This window comes from Monodelphis domestica, chromosome 1 (genome assembly GCF_027887165.1).
Source record: "Monodelphis domestica isolate mMonDom1 chromosome 1, mMonDom1.pri, whole genome shotgun sequence".
NCBI classification, from domain to species: Eukaryota; Metazoa; Chordata; class Mammalia; order Didelphimorphia; family Didelphidae; genus Monodelphis; species Monodelphis domestica.
The window spans coordinates 337,986,752-338,007,086 of record NC_077227.1 but is presented as its reverse complement, the minus strand read 5'-3'; the positions used below and the strand labels follow the sequence as shown (position 1 = coordinate 338,007,086).

Here is a 20,335-nt window from a genome sequence, read left to right as displayed (position 1 = left end):
GGATTTGAACTCAGGTTTTCCTGACTTCAAGTCCAGCTCTCTATCCACTGTACCACCTAGTTGCCCAGGTCATTCAGTTCATGGTGACTGACTGCCTAGACAAACACACAAAATGAATCTTCAATTTCTCTTGAACTTTAAGAGAAACCCACACCATCCCAACTTGATCCTCAGGGGGTTCTTCTGTCCTTACTTACCTGCTTTCACCTACTTACACAGAGAGGAGAATGCACTGGAAATCCCCAGCCTGGTCCAGGACAACCAAGAGCAGGCCATCCCTACTGCCTTTACCCTCATTCCTAAATACGTTTGTCTCCCTGGGGCAGTAGAAATTGCCCTGTATAGCTCAGAAAAGAAACCTATTTAGGACACCAGCAGGAACAAGGGCATCACTCAAGAAGGAGGATAAGGAGAGAAGAAATAAAATCATTTGAGGTCAGTGGAATGAGCCCCACTATTATTCTAAGCCTCCAAAGCTCCCCCCAGACAAAACTCAAATCTAACCCAAGCTTGCTATCTTCTGCCAAGTGTACTGGGCCTTAAACACCCTGATAATGGCAATGTTCATCCAGCTTTCAAGGGGGAAGGCTTGAAGCTTCCCACATTGGGGAATCCCTTGGCATTGCTGGTCCCTTTTCTCTTTGATACCCCATTCTTTCGTTTCCATACCATGACTCAAATCTGGTTCTTGTCCTGCTGCTTCTTCTCAGGCACCTTTACTAGCTTTTCATTCAGATCATATTTGCTGATGGTGGGTATCCCACAGGGCTCTCTCCTGGGCTTCCTTCTCTTCTTCCTCTATACTATTTCACTTGGTAAACCCGTCAGTTCCCCCAAATTTATTGATAATCTCTATGCTGATGATTCCCTGATCAATCAAACTTATATCTCCAACCTCCCATTAGATATCTCAAACTGGATTTCCCATAGGCATCTTAAATTCATCATGTCTAACGGAGCTCGTTCTCTTTTCCCCAAAACCCTTCCCCCTTTCTGAACTTCCCTATTACTGTCGAGGGTGTCGCCAGTCTCCTAGGCAAGCAGGCTCAAAATATAGGTGTTGTTCTTGACTCCTCACTTTCTCGCCTTCTCTCCCATCCAATCTGCTACCAAGTCTGTCAATTCCAGTGTTATAATATTCTTTCCTATATGTCCCTTGATCTCCTCTAATACTACCACCACCTGGTGCAGATCCTCATTGTCTCACCCCTGAACCACTGCAATAATACGCTGCTCGTTCCCCTCTGCCTCCAGGCCCCCCAGACAACTCCAGTTCCTCCTCTGCTCAACTGCCAAATTAATCACCCTAAATTACAGACCTGACCATGTTACTCCAGGATTCAATAAACTCCAGGGACTACTTATTACCTCCAGGATAAAGTCTGGCATTCAAAGCCCTTCATAGGGTACTCTCTTACCTTTCCCAGGCTTTTTTTTTTTTAAATAAACTCTTACCTTCCATCTTGGAATCAAAACTACGTACTGGTTCCAAGGCAGAAGATCGGTATAGGCTAGGCAAAGAGAATTCAGTGACATGCTCCGAGTCACACAGCTAGGAAGTATCTAGGGCCAAATTTAAACCCAGGAACTCTGTCTCTGGCCCTCACTCTCAATCCACTGAGCCTCCCAACTGCCCCCTTTCCCAGGATTTTGATACCTTACTGCCCTCCAGGTACTCTACCATCTAAGGACACTGACCTCCTTGCTGTTTGAGAACAAACCCTCCATCTATAGATCCTGGTTCTTTCCCAAATCTTAGAATGCTTTCCCTCCTTATCACTCTGCCTCTTGTCTAAGGTCCCTTATATTTAAGTTTTTGTGTATAAATATTAACATGCAATTTTTGTTTTAAAAATTGTCTTATGGGAGCAACTGGGTAGCTCAGTGGATTGAGAACCAGCCCTAGAGATGGGACATCCTAAGTTCAAATCTGGCCTCAGACACTTCCCGGCTGTGTGATCCTGGGCAAGTCACCTGACCCCCATTGCCTAGCCCTTACCACTCTTCTGCCTTGGAGCCAATACACAGTATTGACTCCAAGATGGAAGGTAAGGGTTTAAAAAAAATTGTCTTAAATATTAGTGGCTTGCAAAGGAAGAAAGGAAGAAACAAGCAAGCAAGCAAGCAAACAAAAAAGAGAAAGAAAGAAACAAAGGAAGGAAGGAAGGAAGAAAAAGAAAAATTTCCTTCCTTGAAGACCCAGTTAAAATCCCATCTTCTATAAGAAGCCTTTCTTAATCCTGCTTTATGTTAGTACCTTCCCTCTGGTGAATTTATCTCCAGTTTATCCCATACATATCTTGTTCGCACATGGTCATTTCCTGCTGTCTCCCCCATTAGACTGTGACTTGGGAGGAGGCAGTGTCTCTTGACTTTCTTTCATTCCCCAGGGCATAGAACAGTTTTTGGCACACAGGTTATTATTTAGTCATTCAATCATATCTTATTCTGGTGACCCCAGGTCTATAGCTGTTCTTAAGATTTTCTTGGCAAGGGAACTGGAGTGCTTTACTATTTCTTTCTTCCCTGAATCTCTTTTGTCAGGCAATCACAGGTTAAGAGACTTGCTGAGATCCCTCAGCTAGATAGTGTCTAAAGCTATATTTGAACTCAAGTCTTTCTGACCCCAGACCCAGCATTCTATCCATCAAGTCACCTATCTGCCTCCTAGGCTTACAGAGGTGAGGTAGCTTGCTCAAGCTAGGAAGTATCTGAGGCTGGATTTGAACTCAGGTCTTCCTGAGCACTCTAACCATTGATCCACAGCTGCCTCTACTATCTGGCTAAGTAGGAGCTTAAAAAAGGCTAATTGACTCATTTATCCCATCTAACTCCCTACTATCCTAAAACTGAATGCAAAAGTGTCAGAGTCCCAGAAGTCAGGGGTAACTTTGTGCAAGTTACTTCTTTTGTCTAATCCTTAGTTTCTTCATCTGGGGAAGACCCTTTTGGATATGACATTTGATGATCCTGAGAGGCAGGTGGGACAAACATCATGACCCCCATTATGGAAAATAACTTGCTCTAACCCTAACCCTCATAGCTGTTTTGTGGCAGAAAATGAACTAGAACCCAAGAGGTATCTTGACTCCAAGTCCGGGGCTTTTCTCAGTAAACAGTGACAACAAGGCCAGAAAAAGGGTATAGGAAGAGTGTCATGGACCTTGGGCTAGAACAAATCTTAGAGGCCATCTATTCCAACCCACCCCCCATTTTACAGATGAGACCCAAGGAAGTTAATGGCCCAACGCCATACAGATAGTAAGGATCAGAGGTGGGAAAGAGCAAGGGAGAGGGCACATACTTCTTGCTGAGTTGGCGGGCGATGTCACAGCGCTTGAAACCCTCCAGGTGGTAGAGGCGCCGGGCTAACCTCTTGGCTGCCTCATTGACTGCCTGGCATCCATTGGCCAACGTGTCTGTACTCCCATGGTCCAGCTGCTCTGTGCTGCCCAGGTCAGAATCAGAGTCTGACAAAGCATCCTTCAAGCTTGGGTCACTGAGGTGGAAACAAGAGCAAGGTAAGCATAGCTAGAAGTACGGAGGGGTCTGAGAGGAAGTGAGGTGGGTCTGAAGCTTGGAAACAGACCTTTAAAATAATATTTGTGGGCTAGAACATGGAAAATGAACTAAAGCTTCAGTAGCAAAGGAAGACTCTGGGTAGACTTGTCAAGACCATTAAATGCTTCTTTCTTCCCCTATAATGGGAGCTCATGGGACCAGAGACTTTTTAGAACTGGAGGGGATCTTGATCCAGTAATTTAATCTTAAAGGTAAAAGAAATGATAGAAAAAAATGAAGTGGCTTGCAAAAAGTCCTACAGCAGCAGAGGTTCAAACCTAAGCCTCTGCCTCTAAACACAGGACCATTTTTCTGAAAATCTCTGAAAGCCAAATGGACCCTCGACAGTTTGGGCTTTGGTTAGAGGATGAGCGAGGTGGGGCTGAAGAGTTATATCTCAAAGTGAGGATGTGGACAAAATAACTTTGGGAGCACCTTGTTACCTGGAGCCCTTCAGACTTTTGCTAACCTAGCAGCATTTAATGAATGAAAGAAGGATCAAGGACTTGACATTTCCACAGAACATGGCTTGAAAAGAGCCTGAGAGCCCTGCATCCAGCACTGGATTCTATATGTAGTTAGCACTTCCCTCCCCCAGAGATGGGGCTTTTGGTTCATCCTGCCCTATTCTCCTTCCCCAGGCCTCCCCAAGGACAGCAAGGGATCCAGCTGTGTCCCTAAAATTTAACATACCTCTTATGAGTTCAAATTATTCCTAATCTGCTACGTCCCCTCAGAAAGCCTGCAATGGTGTGATCAGATTGAACCCCTGGCTGTTGGCTTTCTCTTCAACAGGTTCAGTCAGGGAAACCAAGACCCAGAATGACCAAGATAGCGGCCCACACTCACAGAGCATATCAATGGGTAGCAACCCAAGACCTTTCTCTTGGGCTTTAATTGCTTATGACATAAGAGGACTAATTTCACACATATTGAGTGCCCACTCATGCCCAAGGACTGTGAGGTGGTATGTGGTCCCTTCTGCCTCACCTGACAGAATTAATAAGTTTGGTTGTGTCATCCCCTTCCTCTTCTTCCTCCTCTTCTGGATCCTGAGTGGTGTTAGCATGGTAGCCATTTGGAACAACCTTCAGAGAGAGTCGGCTCAGGACATTTTCTGAACGGCTGCTGGTAATGGAGTGTCTCAGGGGACTCCCAAAGTCTCCATCTACCAACCCTGCCTCGGCCCCATCTTGCCCATCTATGGCCTCCTCCCCCTCCCCATCCCTGTCCTCTGGCCGGACTTCAGTTGGCTCTGGGCTCTCCTTGACCCGCTGTTGAATGAGAGGGGTGAGGGGCACCTCCAAGCTGACACAGCTGTCGGTCTCATCAGTGAGGCTTAACACATCCAAGGAGTCCAGGCTGCTGTAGTATGTCCCTTTCATCAGCTCCGACTCCACAATCTTCTCAAAAGTGGAGCTAAAGCCATCCCGGATGTCCTTAAAGGGGGATGGCTCTCCATCGTCCTGGCTCTCACTGGCCTCTGGCTCCTCGAACAGCCTGTGAGACACAAAGAACTGAGGTTAGACCTCTCTCAACCCCTGTGAAAGGAAGGGGACAATATAGGAGTGGACCCTTCCTCTTCCTGTCCTTTAATTATGGTTGTTCTCTGATGTTCTTCTCTATACTCTCCCTCCTCAATTTCTCTGCTGTATGTGACACCACTGATCATTTCTTTCTCAAAATTCTCCCTTTAACATTGCAAAAGTGCAATTCTTTGCAGAGGCGGAGGACTATGGGTATGGAATCACCAAGCACTGAGACTCTACCTTGGAAATATTAGTTAGTTTTTAAACCTTTCTCTTTTTTTTGTTACAAGAATTCTTAAATCTTCCTCTTTTGTTTTTAACCAAGGCATGATTCACTGTGGTAGAGAGGCAGAGGGGAAAGAGTTGTGGAGAGCCTTCAGAAATTAAGGGAATATAAAAACAAAAGAGAGTGAAGAGTTGTTAAAAAGTCCTCCTTGATGCAGCACTAATACAACCTTTATCAGACTATTTACTGCGTCAGGGAGGAGGGGGGAGAGAGAGACAGAGAGAGAGACAGAGACAAGGAGACAGAGAATTGGAATCAGAAAGTGTCAGAACACAATTGTCAAAAACTGTGCATGCAATTGAAAAAAAACCTCAGTAAGAATAAATAAATGAATAAACATTCTGCCTTGATTTTTTCAGTCTGCCTCCCTCTGATACCCACTAAAACCTCAGTTATCTCTGACTCCTCTTTCCACTATTCTTCATATTTATTAGTAACCATATCCTGCCAATTCATCATTCCAAATATGTCTTTAATTCATTCCTTTTTCATTCCTTCATCTCTTCATTCCTAGACTATTACAACAGCTTTCTCTATGCCTCTCTCCTTCCCTTCCCTTATTCCCATCCTCACACTAATGCCAGAATAATCTTCTTATATGTCTTCTTATATGATTTCATACCCCTGCACTAGAACCAATAAATAGCTCCCTCTTGTCTCCTATATCGAGTTTAAACTACCATTCGGGGGCAGCTGGATAGCCCAATGGATTAAGAGTCAGGTCTAGAAATAGGAGGTCCTGGGTTCAAATTTGAATTCAGACACATCCTAGCTATGTGACCCTGGGCAAGTCACTTAATCTCCATTGCCTAGCCCTTATCACTCTTCTGTCTTAGAACCAATACTCAGTATTGGTTCTAAGACAGAAGGTAAGAGTTTTTATTTTATTTTAAACTGTCATTCTAGGTCCTCTGTAATATAACCTTTCTGTGTAGATCCAACTTTACTTTTTATCTTTCTCCTGCAGATACCTTCCATTAGGTGGCATAGTGGATAGAGAAGCTCCAGGCCTCAGATACTAATTAGCTGTGTGGCCCTGGGAAAGTCACTTAGTCTCTGTCTGCCTCAGTTTCCTTAACTATAAAGTGGTGATAATAATAGCACCCACTTTCCAAGATTGTTGTGAGGATTAAATGGCATGATAATTATAAAATGCTTAGCACAGTGACCAGCACTTAGTAAGCACCAAAGAAGTGTTGGCTAGTAGTAGTATCAAAACAGTTCTGCTCACCATCCCAAAAGAATTCACTCTCACTTCTGTACCTCGGTTTACCCTTCCACTCCCTTCTCCTATATTCATCGAAATCCTACTCACCTTTCAAAATCCAAATCAAATTTGATCCTTTTCTTGGATCACAAAAGTCTGGATTAATCTAACCCCTCAGTGAACCCCTCCAGCACTTTCAGCCTATAGCACAGTTAAGCATTTAATTATTCTTCATTTCATGTGTGGATAGATATCTTCTTCCCACTGAAATCATAAGATCACTGAAGGCAGTACTTAGGTCTTTTCTAATGTCACCTGAAGTCCAGAGACACAAAGATAAATAAAGATAGCCCCTGCCTTCATGGAACTCACAAACTCTTAGTTTGACACAAATAACTATGGATGCCCTAGAACAAGCATGACAGAAGGCTGAGAGGCAAAAGCAACCCATGGCAGTGAATAGAGAGACAGGCAGCCTTGGAGGCAGGAAGACCTGGGGTCGAGTCGTGTCTATCTGACCACAAGAAGTTAATTTCTCAGCCTCCCAGGAAATTCTGAAGACTAGACAAGTCCCTGATTTGTGTTGGTAGAAGGAATTTCCATACCAGGATCTCCCTGCACGAAATAAAATCACAGAGAAGGAACAAAAAGAGGGAGATAAGTAACAGGAGAGGGCTTTTCAAGGTAGAAAGAGAAGGTCTTCAATCACCAATTGTCAATGACAGAGAAGTAAAGGACCCTGGGAGCAACATGAGACACATTTTTTAAAGAAAACCAATCAAACATTTGTTCTGCTCAACTATATGTATTTATAACAAGAGTTTCGTTTTTTTCTTCTTTCTTTTCAATGGGGGAGGAAGGAAAAAGAAAGATTTTGTCAACTGAAAAAAAATTTTAATCATCAATCATCAAGCCTCAGTTGCCCCCAAAGTGGGAGTCAGGGCTATGCAAAGACTAGCCCAGGGCTCCCTCCTCCACACTAAGACCCTTCCACAGAAGGAAACAAATCTAACCCATCCTGATGGCCCCTCCCACCCAGCCATCCCCCCCTAAAGAACCTGAGCAAGAAGCTCATCTCAGAGAAAGGAAGAGCCCTGCAACTTGCCCATCCATCTCTTCCCTTCCCACTCTTAAATCAAGGCTCAGTCAAAGACAGAGCTAACAGGGACCCAGAGTAGCAGAAACATAAGGAAAAAGGACACTGAGAGACAAAGCAGAGGAGGGAGAGATGGAGAGTCGAAGCATGGGCAAGCTTGCCACAGTGCTATTTGCAGTATTCAGATGGAAAATGGACCATAGTATTTACAAACAAATTCATAAGTCTGGCTCAAAGCCCAGTCACGTCCAGAGCCCAGCCCCACTCCCTACTCCCCCACTGGAAAATACATCACAGCATATGAATGATAGAGGATATTATTAGATGTTTAGAGATATAGGAAGATGATAGGAGAGAGAGGGAGAGAGAGGAAAATGGCAAAGTAACTAAAGCAGAATTAGAGCAGCACACAGACTAGAGCTTTATTAATTACATAGTTAGAATAATACTAATAATGAGGATGACAGTTTTTCTTTTGGACCAGGTCTGTTTTCTTTGGTGGGGGATAGCTGGGGAAGGAATCTCCACCTCCTCTGGTACAGATGGCAACTTTTCTGGAACTTAGAGTCTAGCCCAGTTGCCAGGAGCTCTGAGACATTAAATGACTTGCCAAGGATCTCACAGTTAGTATGTGTCAGAGGTATGACAAGCCCATTCGTTATATCATACTGCCTCCCAATCATCCCCACCACCAAAATGTAAAGAATTTTTTAAGCCTTTACCTTCTGTCTCAGAATCAATATTATATAATCAATTCCAAGGCAGAAGAGCCATACAGGTTAGGCAATGGGGGTTAAGTGACTTGCCCAGGGTCACACAGCTGGGAAGTGTCTGAGGCCAGATTTGAACCCAGGACCTTCCATCTCTAGGCCTGGCTCCCAGTCCACTGAGCTTACTGCTGGCTTGTTGAAATTAACAAACATTTTTTTAAAAGGTTTTGGTAAGGGAGCAGCTACCTAGCCCTTACCGCTCTTCTGCCTTAGAAATAGGACATAGTATTACTTTGACTGACTGATAACTGAAGGGTAAGGGTTTAAAAAAAAAAAGGTTTGGGGCCTGGACCTGTAATTATATAAAGAGGAAACAGTCAGCATCCTAGATTAAACAAAAAGTCAACATGTCAGAGGTAAGATTTGAATCTAGGTCTTCCTGACTTCAAGGCAAGTTCTCTTAATACAAAATGCTGCCACTCTTTAAAAGAAATAAAGTTACAAGTGACAAAATGTATACTTTTATGTATGATTCCCTCCCCATTTTTTATTTGAATATTTGCTTTTATTGATGATTACTAAGTTTAGAATATACTATTTGCCTGCTTTCTTGAGTACACTGAAGGTTTAAGCATGGCCACTCTGGAGAATTGCCAGAGCAGGAGGGAAGACATCCAGCCTTTGACTGATCCATCATCCTATCCCAAAGCCATGATGCTTCTGCCTCCCAGAATGCCTCTCTGCCCCCTGAGAAACAGAATAACAAATCATTTCTGCACTTCATTTCTGGAAAGAATCCTACTTCTCTGAGACCCTGACTGAATCCCTTCTTCCCGTCTTCCTCTAAAGAGGCAACATAGTACAATGGAAAGAGTGCCCTGCTCTGGAGTCAGAGGTTCAAATCCCACCTTCCCAACTTTGATACTTATTTCTTCTATAACCCTGAGCAAATTATTTCATCTCTGTTTCCTCCTCGGTAAAATGAGAAGGTTCGACTGGAGGACCACTAAATTCCCTTCTAATTCTAGATCTTTGAGCTTACAATGAGTAATCCCTGGGAAGGCAGGGGAGAGGAGGAGAATTTGAACTCAAGAATCACTGTCAGACTCAGGTCTGAGAACTCTGTAGTATTTCCTACTTTGCTCAGCTGGCACCTAACTCCCAGATTCCAAAGATGTCAGGGAGGCAGGGGATGTTAGTTTGAATCCCAGCTCTGCTTTGTAATTATTACCAGAGTGGCCTTGGCCAAGTCACTTGAACTTACTGGTCAGCTAGTTGATTAATTTCCTTTTAGACTTTAAAGATGGGTCTAAATGAGTTCTAATGTCCCTTCCAGCTCTAAATCTTTAATCCCATGAATAGCAAATCCAGGTTTTCCTGCAGAGCCATTGCTGAAAGCAAGAATCAGATGATGTTCTGAGGCTGCTGAGTAACCCCAAGATATCTGGGTGAACAGAACTCTTACTGGGAGAAGCTTCTGTATGCACCCTGTAAAGGATTGCTCTCCCTTAGCCCAGAACTTCCCCATAGAGATTTGGGCTACCCCAGTGGGGTGGGAATGATTTAGAAGAGTCAAATCAAGCAGCACACATCTATTAAGCTCCTACAATATGTCAGGCACCACACTAAACTCTGAAGGGACAAAGAAAGGCAAAAATAGTCCCTGCCCTCAATGTGGTTTATAATCTAGGAGGAAACAATATGCAAATAAGTATATAAAGAATAAATTGGAGATAATCTCAGAGGGAAGGTTCTAATGTGAAGGGAAACTGGTAAGGCTTCTTTTAGGTGGCATTTCAAGGGAGCCAGGAGGCAGAGATGAGGAGGAAGAATATTCCAGGCATAAGGGTGAAAAGCTTAGTGAAAATGCTGGGAATTAGGAGATGGAGATTAGAGTATCTTGTTCGAGAAACATTGTGTAGTGTCATTGGTCTGCAGAGTACATGAAGGTAAGATATTAGAAGTCTGGGGAGACAATGGGAGACAGGTTATGAAAGGCTTTAAATGCCAAACAAAAAATTATGTCTGATAACTATTATATTTTATTCTGAAAGTAACAGGGAGCCACTGGAGTTTATTAAATAGGGAGGTGGTGTTTTAAGATCAATTTGACCACTGGGGGAGAATGAACTGGAATGGGGAGATGGAAAAGAGACCAACCAGAAAGTTAACCCAATAATCCAAGTCTGCACCAGGGTGGTAACAGTGTCAGAGAAGAATAGGGAAATAAATGAGAGATATTCTGAAGACAGAGTAGATAAGACTTAGCAAAAGATTAGATTTTAGGGAGTAAGCAGAAATAGTCAAGGATGATACCGAGGTTTGCAAGCCTATTTATCTGTTGGGTGGTGGTACTGTCCATAGTCAAAGGTGAAACTAGGAAGGCTCAGATCACCTATGATGAAGGAGACACTAGGGACCTGCTTCTGGAAAAAGACATTCTCTATGCCCCTACCCCAGCTGTGGGAACAGCCTCTTTCCATTGGCTACATGGTCAGAAATGGTTACATCTTGACATCTCTTTGAAAGAGGAACAAGCTTGCTCTTTCGAATGACTTCCAAGGGTGAAGATCTTGTTCACCCACAACATGGATACCATTCAAGAATCTAGGTGGGAGAATGGTGGTCTTTACCTTCAGCCTTCCAGATTGGGATTTTTGTCTGTTTCATTTGACCTTTTCAGTTCTAGGTGCATGGAGTGGAGTCTCCAGACTCAGGAGCTTAAGCCATGGTGATCTTGGAGCCAAGGTTCTAGATCAGAGCAGTAGAGAGGTCTTGAGAAGCCAGAGAAGCTAGGATCAAAGGGTGATCAGGACACAAGTCCAGGGGAGCTTTGGACCTGGAACTTTATGAGATTGAGCTATACTAGAACTGAGCTAATTTGTGAACTTAACTCCCTCCCTCCCCAAAGTCTAAGGAGCACATTGTGATTTTTTATTTTGCTCCCAGGTGTTAAGGGAGAATGTTCTTTGAAGTAAATATTCCTATACAAAAACTCATCTGATGCTAAGTGGGGTGCTATGGCCCCAAAATTGAGTGGATACAAACTGTGATAGCTTGAGCTAATGACAGATATGAAAGGACTCTCTCTGTTTCTTTAAGGAGAAACTAGGGGAGAAGTTAAACATAACATACTTGGCTCTTAGGAAATGAGGCTGGAGTAGTCACTGTTAGGAAGCTAGGAAGAGAAGTTAAGAAAGGCAGGATTTGAGAGGAAAGATAATGAGCTCAGTTTTAGGCATGTGGAGTTTAAGATGTCTATGAAACATCCAGTTTGAGATATCCAATAGACTTTTGGAGACACAACACTAGAGATCAGGAGAGAAGTTAAGACTGGATAAATACATCTGAGAATCATCTGCACAAAGGTGATAGTTAAATCCATGGAGTTGATGAGATCACCAAGTGAAACATTTTATTTTATTTTTTTTAAACCTTTACCTTCTGTCTTGGAATCAATACTGTGTATTGGTTCCAAGGCAGAAGGGTGGTAAGGGCTAGGCAGTGGGGGTTAAGTGACTTTCCCAGGGTCACACAGCTGGGAAGTGTCTGAGTCCAGACTTGAACCTAGGACCTCCCATCTCTAGGCCTGACTCTCAATCCACTGAGCTACCCAGTTGCCCCCCAAGTGAAACATTTTAGAAGAGAGAGAGAGAGAAGAGGGATCAAACAAAGGCCTAAGAGACATCCACAGATGGCATGAACTGGATAAAGATACAGCAAAGTAGACTGAAAAAGAGCAGTCAGGTTCAAGTCAGATGGCTGCGGATCAAAGTATACCATCTTTCACATCAGTGTATTTACGGTTTTATTTGGGGATTGTGGTTTTGTAAGAGTGTGCCCTTACAGCAATGACCAATATGGAAGTATGTTTTCATGATAATATATGTATGGCCCAGAAAAGAACAAAGAGCAGTTAGACAGGAAAAGAACAAGGAGAGAGTTATCTTAGAACCTAGAGAGAAAAGAACATTGAGGAAACCTAGAATGCAAAGAGGTCAAGAACGATAAGGATTGAGAAAAGGCTTGGTGATTAAGAGACCATTAATAAAGCAATTGAACAAGAGATCATTGGTAATACAGGAGAGTACTTTCACTTGAATGAGGTCAGAAGTCAGACTACAGTTAAGAAGAGAGAAAATGGAAATACTATTGTAGACGGCCTCCTCTGGGAGTTTATCAACAAAAGGAAGATAGGACAATAACAGGGATGGAGAGATCAAGACAATCCTTTATCTAAAGGCAAACCTTATTGGAGCCTCATTTTTTTAATTAAAAAAAATTCAATTTTTTCAATCAACAAAAATCCACCTTTCCTTCATTCTGTTCCTCCTAATTGAGACCAAAAGGGCAGGGGAAACATATGGTCAAGCAAAACAAATTTCCACATCAACCTTGTCCAAAAGAATACATGCACACATATATGTGTATGCATATATGTATTTATACACTTGTGGGTATACACATTGTTGTTCAGACTTTATTTTCAAAGAGGACCAATGACATCATGGGGTGATATCTTGACTTGCTAGTGAGTTGGATTTAAGGGAAGCACACTTGCAGAAAGTCATCAGCTTCACTCTCTCTTCCAGTCACCTAAGTCCAGTGGCAAGGCAAAAGTCAGAATGACTGGTAATGGCCTAGGATGTACTAGATGACCTTGGTAATTTCAAATCTAATCAAGCTCTAAGTGCTCCCCAAAGCCTGTTTCTGCCACCCTAAGGGCTTCTGGAACATACTGTTCTTATCTGTCCATTCCCTCAGAGGGAAGTCTTCATATGCTTGGGATAGACACCCTCCTAACTCACCAATGGCTTTGAAGCCTGTTGGTTGCCATCAACCTACCATCAATGCTGAGGTGGTTTTACTAGGGTATAACGACTGTAGCATGCTACAATTTCTTGGGTCCACAGGTGAGAGCTGAGTGGAAGGTAGACATCAAAGATGGATGAGCAGCTCTGAAAAGGACTTGGCAAGTTCTTATCCAAGAGATGCTAGTCTTCCTGGAATAACCCATACACCCATACACATACATACATTCACACAACACCACATACATACACAAACACACACACACACACACACACACACACACATATATATATATATATATATATATATATATATATATATATATATATTCCACCCACCCCACCCTACCCCACCTTGGCTCTATTCACTTCACTCTGTATCATTCAAGGTTTCTCTGAAAACTATCGCCTTCATCATTTCTTATATCATAACAGTATCCCATCACATTTGCATATGCCATACCTTGTTTAGTGATTCCTCAATTGATGGGCACCCCATTCTTTGCCATCTCAGAAAGAGCAATAAATATTTTTGTATGTCTTCAGTCACTATTTTAATTTGTTTAGAATTAATCCCTGCCTCCATCTACCCTCCCTCTAATTCCTGCTTCTCTCTTCTCCAACTTTGATTCCTATTTCCCTGTTGAGTGAAATATATTTGTTTCTAACTTAGCATGTATGCATTTTCTTCTAGACTCAACCTCTATCAGTCAGGTAAGAAGCTCTGCTAGTTCAGAGTGATGGAACTGCAAATTTCCCTTTGGTCCAGGATTTCTGACTGAGTTATACCTCTTCAGGCTTCAGACTGCATTAGAAACTGGAACTAAGAACCTGCTCTGCTCCTGGGGTCCAAACCACCCTGCACTGCTTGCTTCTGAATGTGCATTTCTCTCATTCCAAAGGATACAGCCCTGTATCATTCTCTCACCCTGGATTACCACCTTTAAGTGCAGTTCTCTCTGTCTGCCCTAGATCTGTGACCTGGAATTGGGTAATGGGTAGGTGAGAAAGCTTTCAGTTAGTACCTGTTCTTACACCTTATACAAAGTCCCATCCAGGTGTGAGTCTGGGGCTCCTTCTTTAAAAAATATATATATTTCTTTAATTTTCCCAATTATATGTAATAACAATTTTCCACATGCATTTTCTGAAGATACAAACTCCAAATTTTCTCCCTCCCCCTTCCCAAAGATGCCAAGCAATTTGATCTGGATTATACATGTTATTATCATGCAAAACATATTTCCTAGTATTCATTTTTGTAAGAAAATACTCATATAAAATCAAAAGCCAAAAATAAAAACACAACTAAATTAAAGTGAAAAATCTCATGCTTTGATCTACATTCAGATTCCAACAGTTCTTTTTCTGGAGGTGGATAGCCTTCTTTGTCATAAGTCCTTCAGAATTGTCCTGGATCATTGTATTGCTGAGAGTAGCCAAATCTTTCACAGTTGATCATCATATGATATTGCTGTTAGTGTGTACTGGGACTCCTTCTTGCCCCAGTGCACAAGTTCTTTCTGATCTGGAATACTCCATACATGATTCACTCCCTATCAGTCCCCATTCCCAGTGTCCGCAGACCTCTCTATCTTCCTAGGTGTACTTGGGCTGGAAAAATTATTTGCTGTGACTTTTTTTTTATTTCCCCATCAGGATTGAGTCATTTTCCTAGATCAGATTAGGGGGCTTGAGGGAAGGAGGAAGCTCACTGTACTTCTTCCAGCTATTTCACCATCCTGCGTAGCCTTATTTTTAAAGTTCAGCCCCATATCTGAATTCTGTCCCACTTCTTAAGTAGTCAAACCAAGCCCTAGGGAGAACTAGGGGGGTAGGAGCAGGGAGTGTCAGGGAAATGGGAAATGTAGGGAGGAGTACAAATGAGTCCCTTCTCTGACTGGATAGCATTTTTATCATGGGTCCCAAAAATGAGACTCATTTTGCTGCTAATGGTTTAGTCCTTCACATATAACATTGCTATTATGATATACATTGTTCTTCTGGTTCTGTACCCTTCACTTTGTATCAGTTCATATAAGTCTTTCCAGGTTTTTCTGAACTCATCCTGCTCAGCATCCCTTATATAGCACAATAGGTGTTCTATTACAACCAACTATTACAACCAGTATCTAGTACTTTAAACTACATTGTCATATCCATTTCCCTGAGTGCTAAGCCCATAAAGGGGGAAGGTAGCATCTCCTCCCCAACCCCCACCAAGTTTAGACATGACCGGTTTACTTCTTTCCACCAAATGGTAGTCACACAAGACTTTCACAAATGATGAATATTAAGTAACCCTTTGTATTCAAACAAGACAGCAAATTGGAGAAACCCTATAAGTTAGAATATACTAGAAAATACATGAGAGAGAATGGATGAATTCTTTTGATGGGAGTCAGCTTGAACTAAGAAACTGAGATCCTGATGTCAATCTGAAGGGAAAGTTTCTCTCAAAAGTCTCCAGGAAAGCAATCTGGAAATCAAGGGCATTCTGAAGAGCTGGATTCCCCTACATGTCTTCAATTTCCAGAGGCCTGCCCTCTCTTCCTCCCTGGAGTGAGGAAAAGGAAATTTGGAGCCATGCATTGCTCTACTGAAGAATGTGCCTCAAAAGATGTTGCCTTGACGTCACTATTCATGAAGTGTTGTATCTGCATTCTCCCCACCAATTAGGAGTCAAGTCACATAAGCAGCAGCACTCAAAAGGCCCCAAAGCTTAGCTGGAAACCTGGGTTACAAGTATTTCATTTGAGCTTCACAATAACCCTTGAGGTCAAGAGAATAGGGCTATTTCCCCCCCCCTTTTTTTTGAGATGGGAAAACTGGAACTCTCAATGAATGGCAGGGTCTGGTTTAGAACTCAGACCTCCTGATTTTTAGTCTAGTGGTCTTGCTAGCACACTGCTATATTTGACTACTATGTGGAAGAGTGAACTGCCTTCCCATACTTCACACCCTTCCCTCCCCACCTAGTCCCTAAATTTATGACTTTGGATGCCACATTTACCTGAAGTTCCTAAGATTTTAGCAAATTTCTTTTCTGGGACAGATGGATGGTTGGAAGTGACCCTACCTAATCCCTCTCCATTAGTCTAGGTTACTTGTGTAGGGAAATCTATAGTTCTTATCGCTTGTTCAGTAACACCTCTGAAGCTCTGTCATTGACAAGAGCCCATTGACCAATGCCAATGGATATAATTTCTTTGCCTTTTCCTACCTCCATTTTTTTCCATGTTTTTTTAAAATATATTTTATTTGATCATTTCCAATCATTATTCATTTAAAGACATAGATCATTTTCTTTTCCTCCCCCCCAACCCCCATAGCCGACGTGTAAATCCACTGGGCATTACAGTTTTCTTGATTTGAACCCATTGCTATGTTGATAATATTTGCATTAGAGTGTTCATTTAGAGTCTCTCCTCTGTCATGTCCCCTCAACCGCTGTATTCAGGCAGTTGCTTCCACTCCCATAGTTTATCCTTTGCTTATGAATAGTGTTTTTTTATCCTAGATCCCTGCAAATTGTTCAGGGACATTACACCGCCACTAATGGAGAAGTCCATTACGTTCGATTATACCACAGTGTATCAGTCTCTGTGTACAATGTTCTCCTGGTTCTGCTCCTCTCGCTCTGCATCACTTCCTGGAGGTTGTTCCAGTCTCCATGGAACTCCTCCACTTTATTATTCCTTTTAGCACAATAGTATTCCATCACCAACATATACCACAATTTGTTCAGCCATTCCCCAATTGATGGGCATCCCCTCGTTTTCCAGTTTTTGGCCACCACAAAGAGTGCAGCTATGAATATTTTTGTACAAGTCTTTTTGTCCATTATCTCTTTGGGGTACAGACCCAGCAGTGCTATGGCTGGATCAAAGTCCTACCTCCATTTTTATTGAGCAAGATCTCAGGTCTGTGATGAATGGAGCTTCTTGAGCAGTGGGAGTAGCCCCTTCTGGTCCTGACTGCCCAGTTGAGGGGCAGTTGTTGAGGGGATCCTTATATAAACCTCTCCCTCCCACATACACACCACTAGGCATGGTGGGAGGTTCAAGAAAACCAGACCATCTGGGAGAGATAACAGAGAGGTTATGGAGAGGATATTAGCAAGGAATGCATGTTGATGAATGTATGTGTCCAGGCATGCTCACGTACACAAATGAGGCATGCCTGAGTACTATGTGTGCATGGGCACAGAGAGACAGGGTGTTACAGTAAACACAAGCTTGGACCCAGAATCAGAAAAACCTGGGTTTGAGTCCTGCCTTTGATACTTACTAGCTATGTGACCTTAGGTAAGTCACTTAATCCCTCTGAGCCTTCACTTTCCACCTCTGTCAAATAGGGTTAATAACACATTTCATTGGGTTCTGTGAGGTTCAAATGAGAATCATGTGTGGAAAGTGCCATGTAAGTGGCAAATAGAATTATCATATGTTTGCAAGTTCTGGGTAAAGAATGACTAAGAGTCTGAAGGTTTGGGAGTAGAACTCAAGACATGAACATCACCATTTGAATACAGGGGCCCCTTCATTGACCCTTTGGTCTGAAAATAGCCCTAGTTATTTGGCAACTAATTCTGATTCCTTGCCTTTAAGTGACAGGCTCGGTAATTAATTCTCTGGTTTCTGCCCCTTTCAGGCAGTGATGGGGGTGGCAGGGAAATTTCAGAGCAGAATACTTAAGAGATTGGCATTGGGGAGAGAGAGGGAGGGAGCGGGGATTGAAATCATTACTTCAGAGGAAAAGGAAGGAAGGAAGGAAGGAAGGAAGGAAGGAAGGAAGGAAGGAAGGAAGGAAGGAAGGAAGGAAGGAAGGAAGGAAGGAAGGAAGGAAGGAAGGAAGGAAGGAAGGAAGGAAGGAAGGAAGGAAGGAAGGAAGGAAGGAAGGAAGGAAGGAAGGAAGGAGAGGAGAGGATCACGGAGAGGGTCTACTTTTGACCTTGGGAAGCTGCCTTTGCTCATCTATTGGCTCCAAAAGCCCTTGGCTGGAAAAAGGTCAGGAGATGGCATCTGTCGATAATGAAGGGCAGAACAGAGGAGAATTGCCCAGTGCTAACTAACCATGGAGGGACAAACCAATCAAAGAGGACAAGGCCTGGTTATCCTTGTTATCAAGCAAGGACAGCACAAGGAGCTCCAGTAAGGAACAATTTAGGTCAAGAGGGAGAGGAGCTTTGAAGAGAGAGGGTGGGTGTTGGGTGCTGTGTGGGCTCTGTAAAAAGAAGCTGCTTCCTGGCGGGGAGGTACTGCAGGAGGGAGGACCAGGCTCCCTTCCCCAGGGCTCCACAGCCAGGTGTAAGGCACTGGTCAAAAAGGCATATTTGCATCTCATTTACATTCCACTTGCACAGGGCAGCATAACACCGAGCTTTTCTTCCAGATCAAGTTTCTAGCGAAACTTTTAGTTTCCCCGATGCCCAGATGGTGGTCAAGTCCGGAAGTTTTTCTTCTTCCTCCTTTTTTTCCTTATTGCCCTAGATCCGGAGTCCCCTGGGAGCAGGGATGGGGACCTGGATGCAGGGGTGGCGGGAGTATTAAGTCAGTGAAGTTGTCCTTGCTGGTCTGTGGCTCACATGTCTCCTTTCTTCAAGGACCCTTACTTGTTGGTTTTCTCCTCTAACCCTGTGCTCAGGAAAAGGTTCCTATCACCTATTTTCTCCTTCCTAATAACTTCTGCAATGGAAATTTCCCCCCCCTCCCCCCCCCCCCCCCCCCGTGCGTGCCGTGCGTACGTACCTCTCCAGGCTTTCCCCCTTGGCAAAGCAGCAGGAAACAGAATACTTGGGGGCTGGAGCATTTCCTGGTCCCTCCCCCTCTTCACTCCCCAGTCTCATTCAAACTGTCGGTCCACCATTCTCTGGGGAAGGCTGGCTCTTATCAAGGAAGCTTATGGATTGATTAGACCATTGATCAGGGGGTACGTTTGCCTTTGCCTCATCTTTTTTTCATGGACCATCAGAACGAAATCAATCTTCAAATTCTGTAGATTCGGGTTCTGAAATCTTTCTCCTGTCTGCCCCATTCAATCCCATAATCCTCCTTTACCTTCTCCATTTCCACTCCTGTACCCTAATTAAGGGCCTCATTACCTTTCTATAAAGGGAAAAAGAAAGGGTGTGTTGATGTCTTTTGTTTTCACATTGTTCACTTGTAACAAGGAAAAGCCAGCACCAGGCTCGCGAATAGAATATCGCACCTTGTCAAGAAGGGCTTTCTGAGTTCTCAGCTGCTAGTGCCTCCTCCAATAAAACGAGAGCCATTTGAGGGCAGGGCCTGTTGGGTTGTCTCTTTTTGCCTTTCTGTGTAGCACAGTGCCTGGCACATAATTGCCTCTTAATTCTTCTTGGTGACTCATGGACTCACCGCATCCAGAGGGTAAGAGGGTTCTGAGAAATGGTGGGAAGGGCTCTCCGGGCAAGTGGCTTAGCCCCAATCCGACTTTGGATTTCATGGCATCCGAACATCATAGATTTCTAGTCCGAAGTCTCCTCATCTAGTCTGGCTCCTTCTTTTTATAGGTAAGGAAATTAAGGCCCAGCAAGGGAAAATGGAAAATGACTTATCTAGTGACACTCAGATTGTAAATCATGTAAATGTAGATGTAAAGCCAATAGTTTAAATAGAACAAATTTCTTGGATTCCCATTCCCATGAGGAGAACCTGGAGAAAGGAACACAGTGTTCTTTCCAGATGATTGCTTGATATTGTTCAGGATAAGTGCTGTTCCATTCTCTGATACCAAAGAGCCCCTGGAGGAAGACTCAAGTGTTTGAGAGTCCTCTGGAAAAAAGCAGGGATTAGGCTGGAGGTGGGAGGCTCCAGAGACTGACCTATACTTCTCTTCCTACCATTATCTGCCTTAGGAGAATGAGTGTTGGGGATGTTAGAATGTAAGCTCTTTGAGGCCTTTTTGTTCTTTTGCATTCTTGCCTTTTCATATCCCTAATTCGTAGCACAGTTCCTGGTGCGCGGTAAATAATAAATAAATTCTAAGTGAAGTGAATGTAATTAAAGGCAAGGTTGAGCTTTGTAGACTTTGGGTAGTGGATCAGAAATGGCTTTGTCTTGTATTTTATTGGCTGTAATTTTATACGAGAGCCAGTGACTTATGGAGTTATTGT

At 43.2% G+C, this 20,335-nt stretch overlaps 1 protein-coding gene across 2 annotated transcripts in view; it reads right to left on the bottom strand.

The window, feature by feature from the left end:
* PSD2 (pleckstrin and Sec7 domain containing 2) overlaps positions 1-20,335 on the bottom strand; it is a 76,922-nt gene that overhangs the window by 33,835 nt on the left and 22,752 nt on the right. For both annotated transcript variants that reach the window (XM_056811392.1, XM_001376699.4), the window contains 2 exons: positions 4,552-5,061; positions 3,305-3,499 (listed from right to left, as the gene is read on the bottom strand). In XM_056811392.1, the coding sequence (XP_056667370.1) occupies positions 3,305-3,499; positions 4,552-5,061 (705 nt within the window). The remainder of the gene's footprint in view (positions 1-3,304; positions 3,500-4,551; positions 5,062-20,335) is intronic.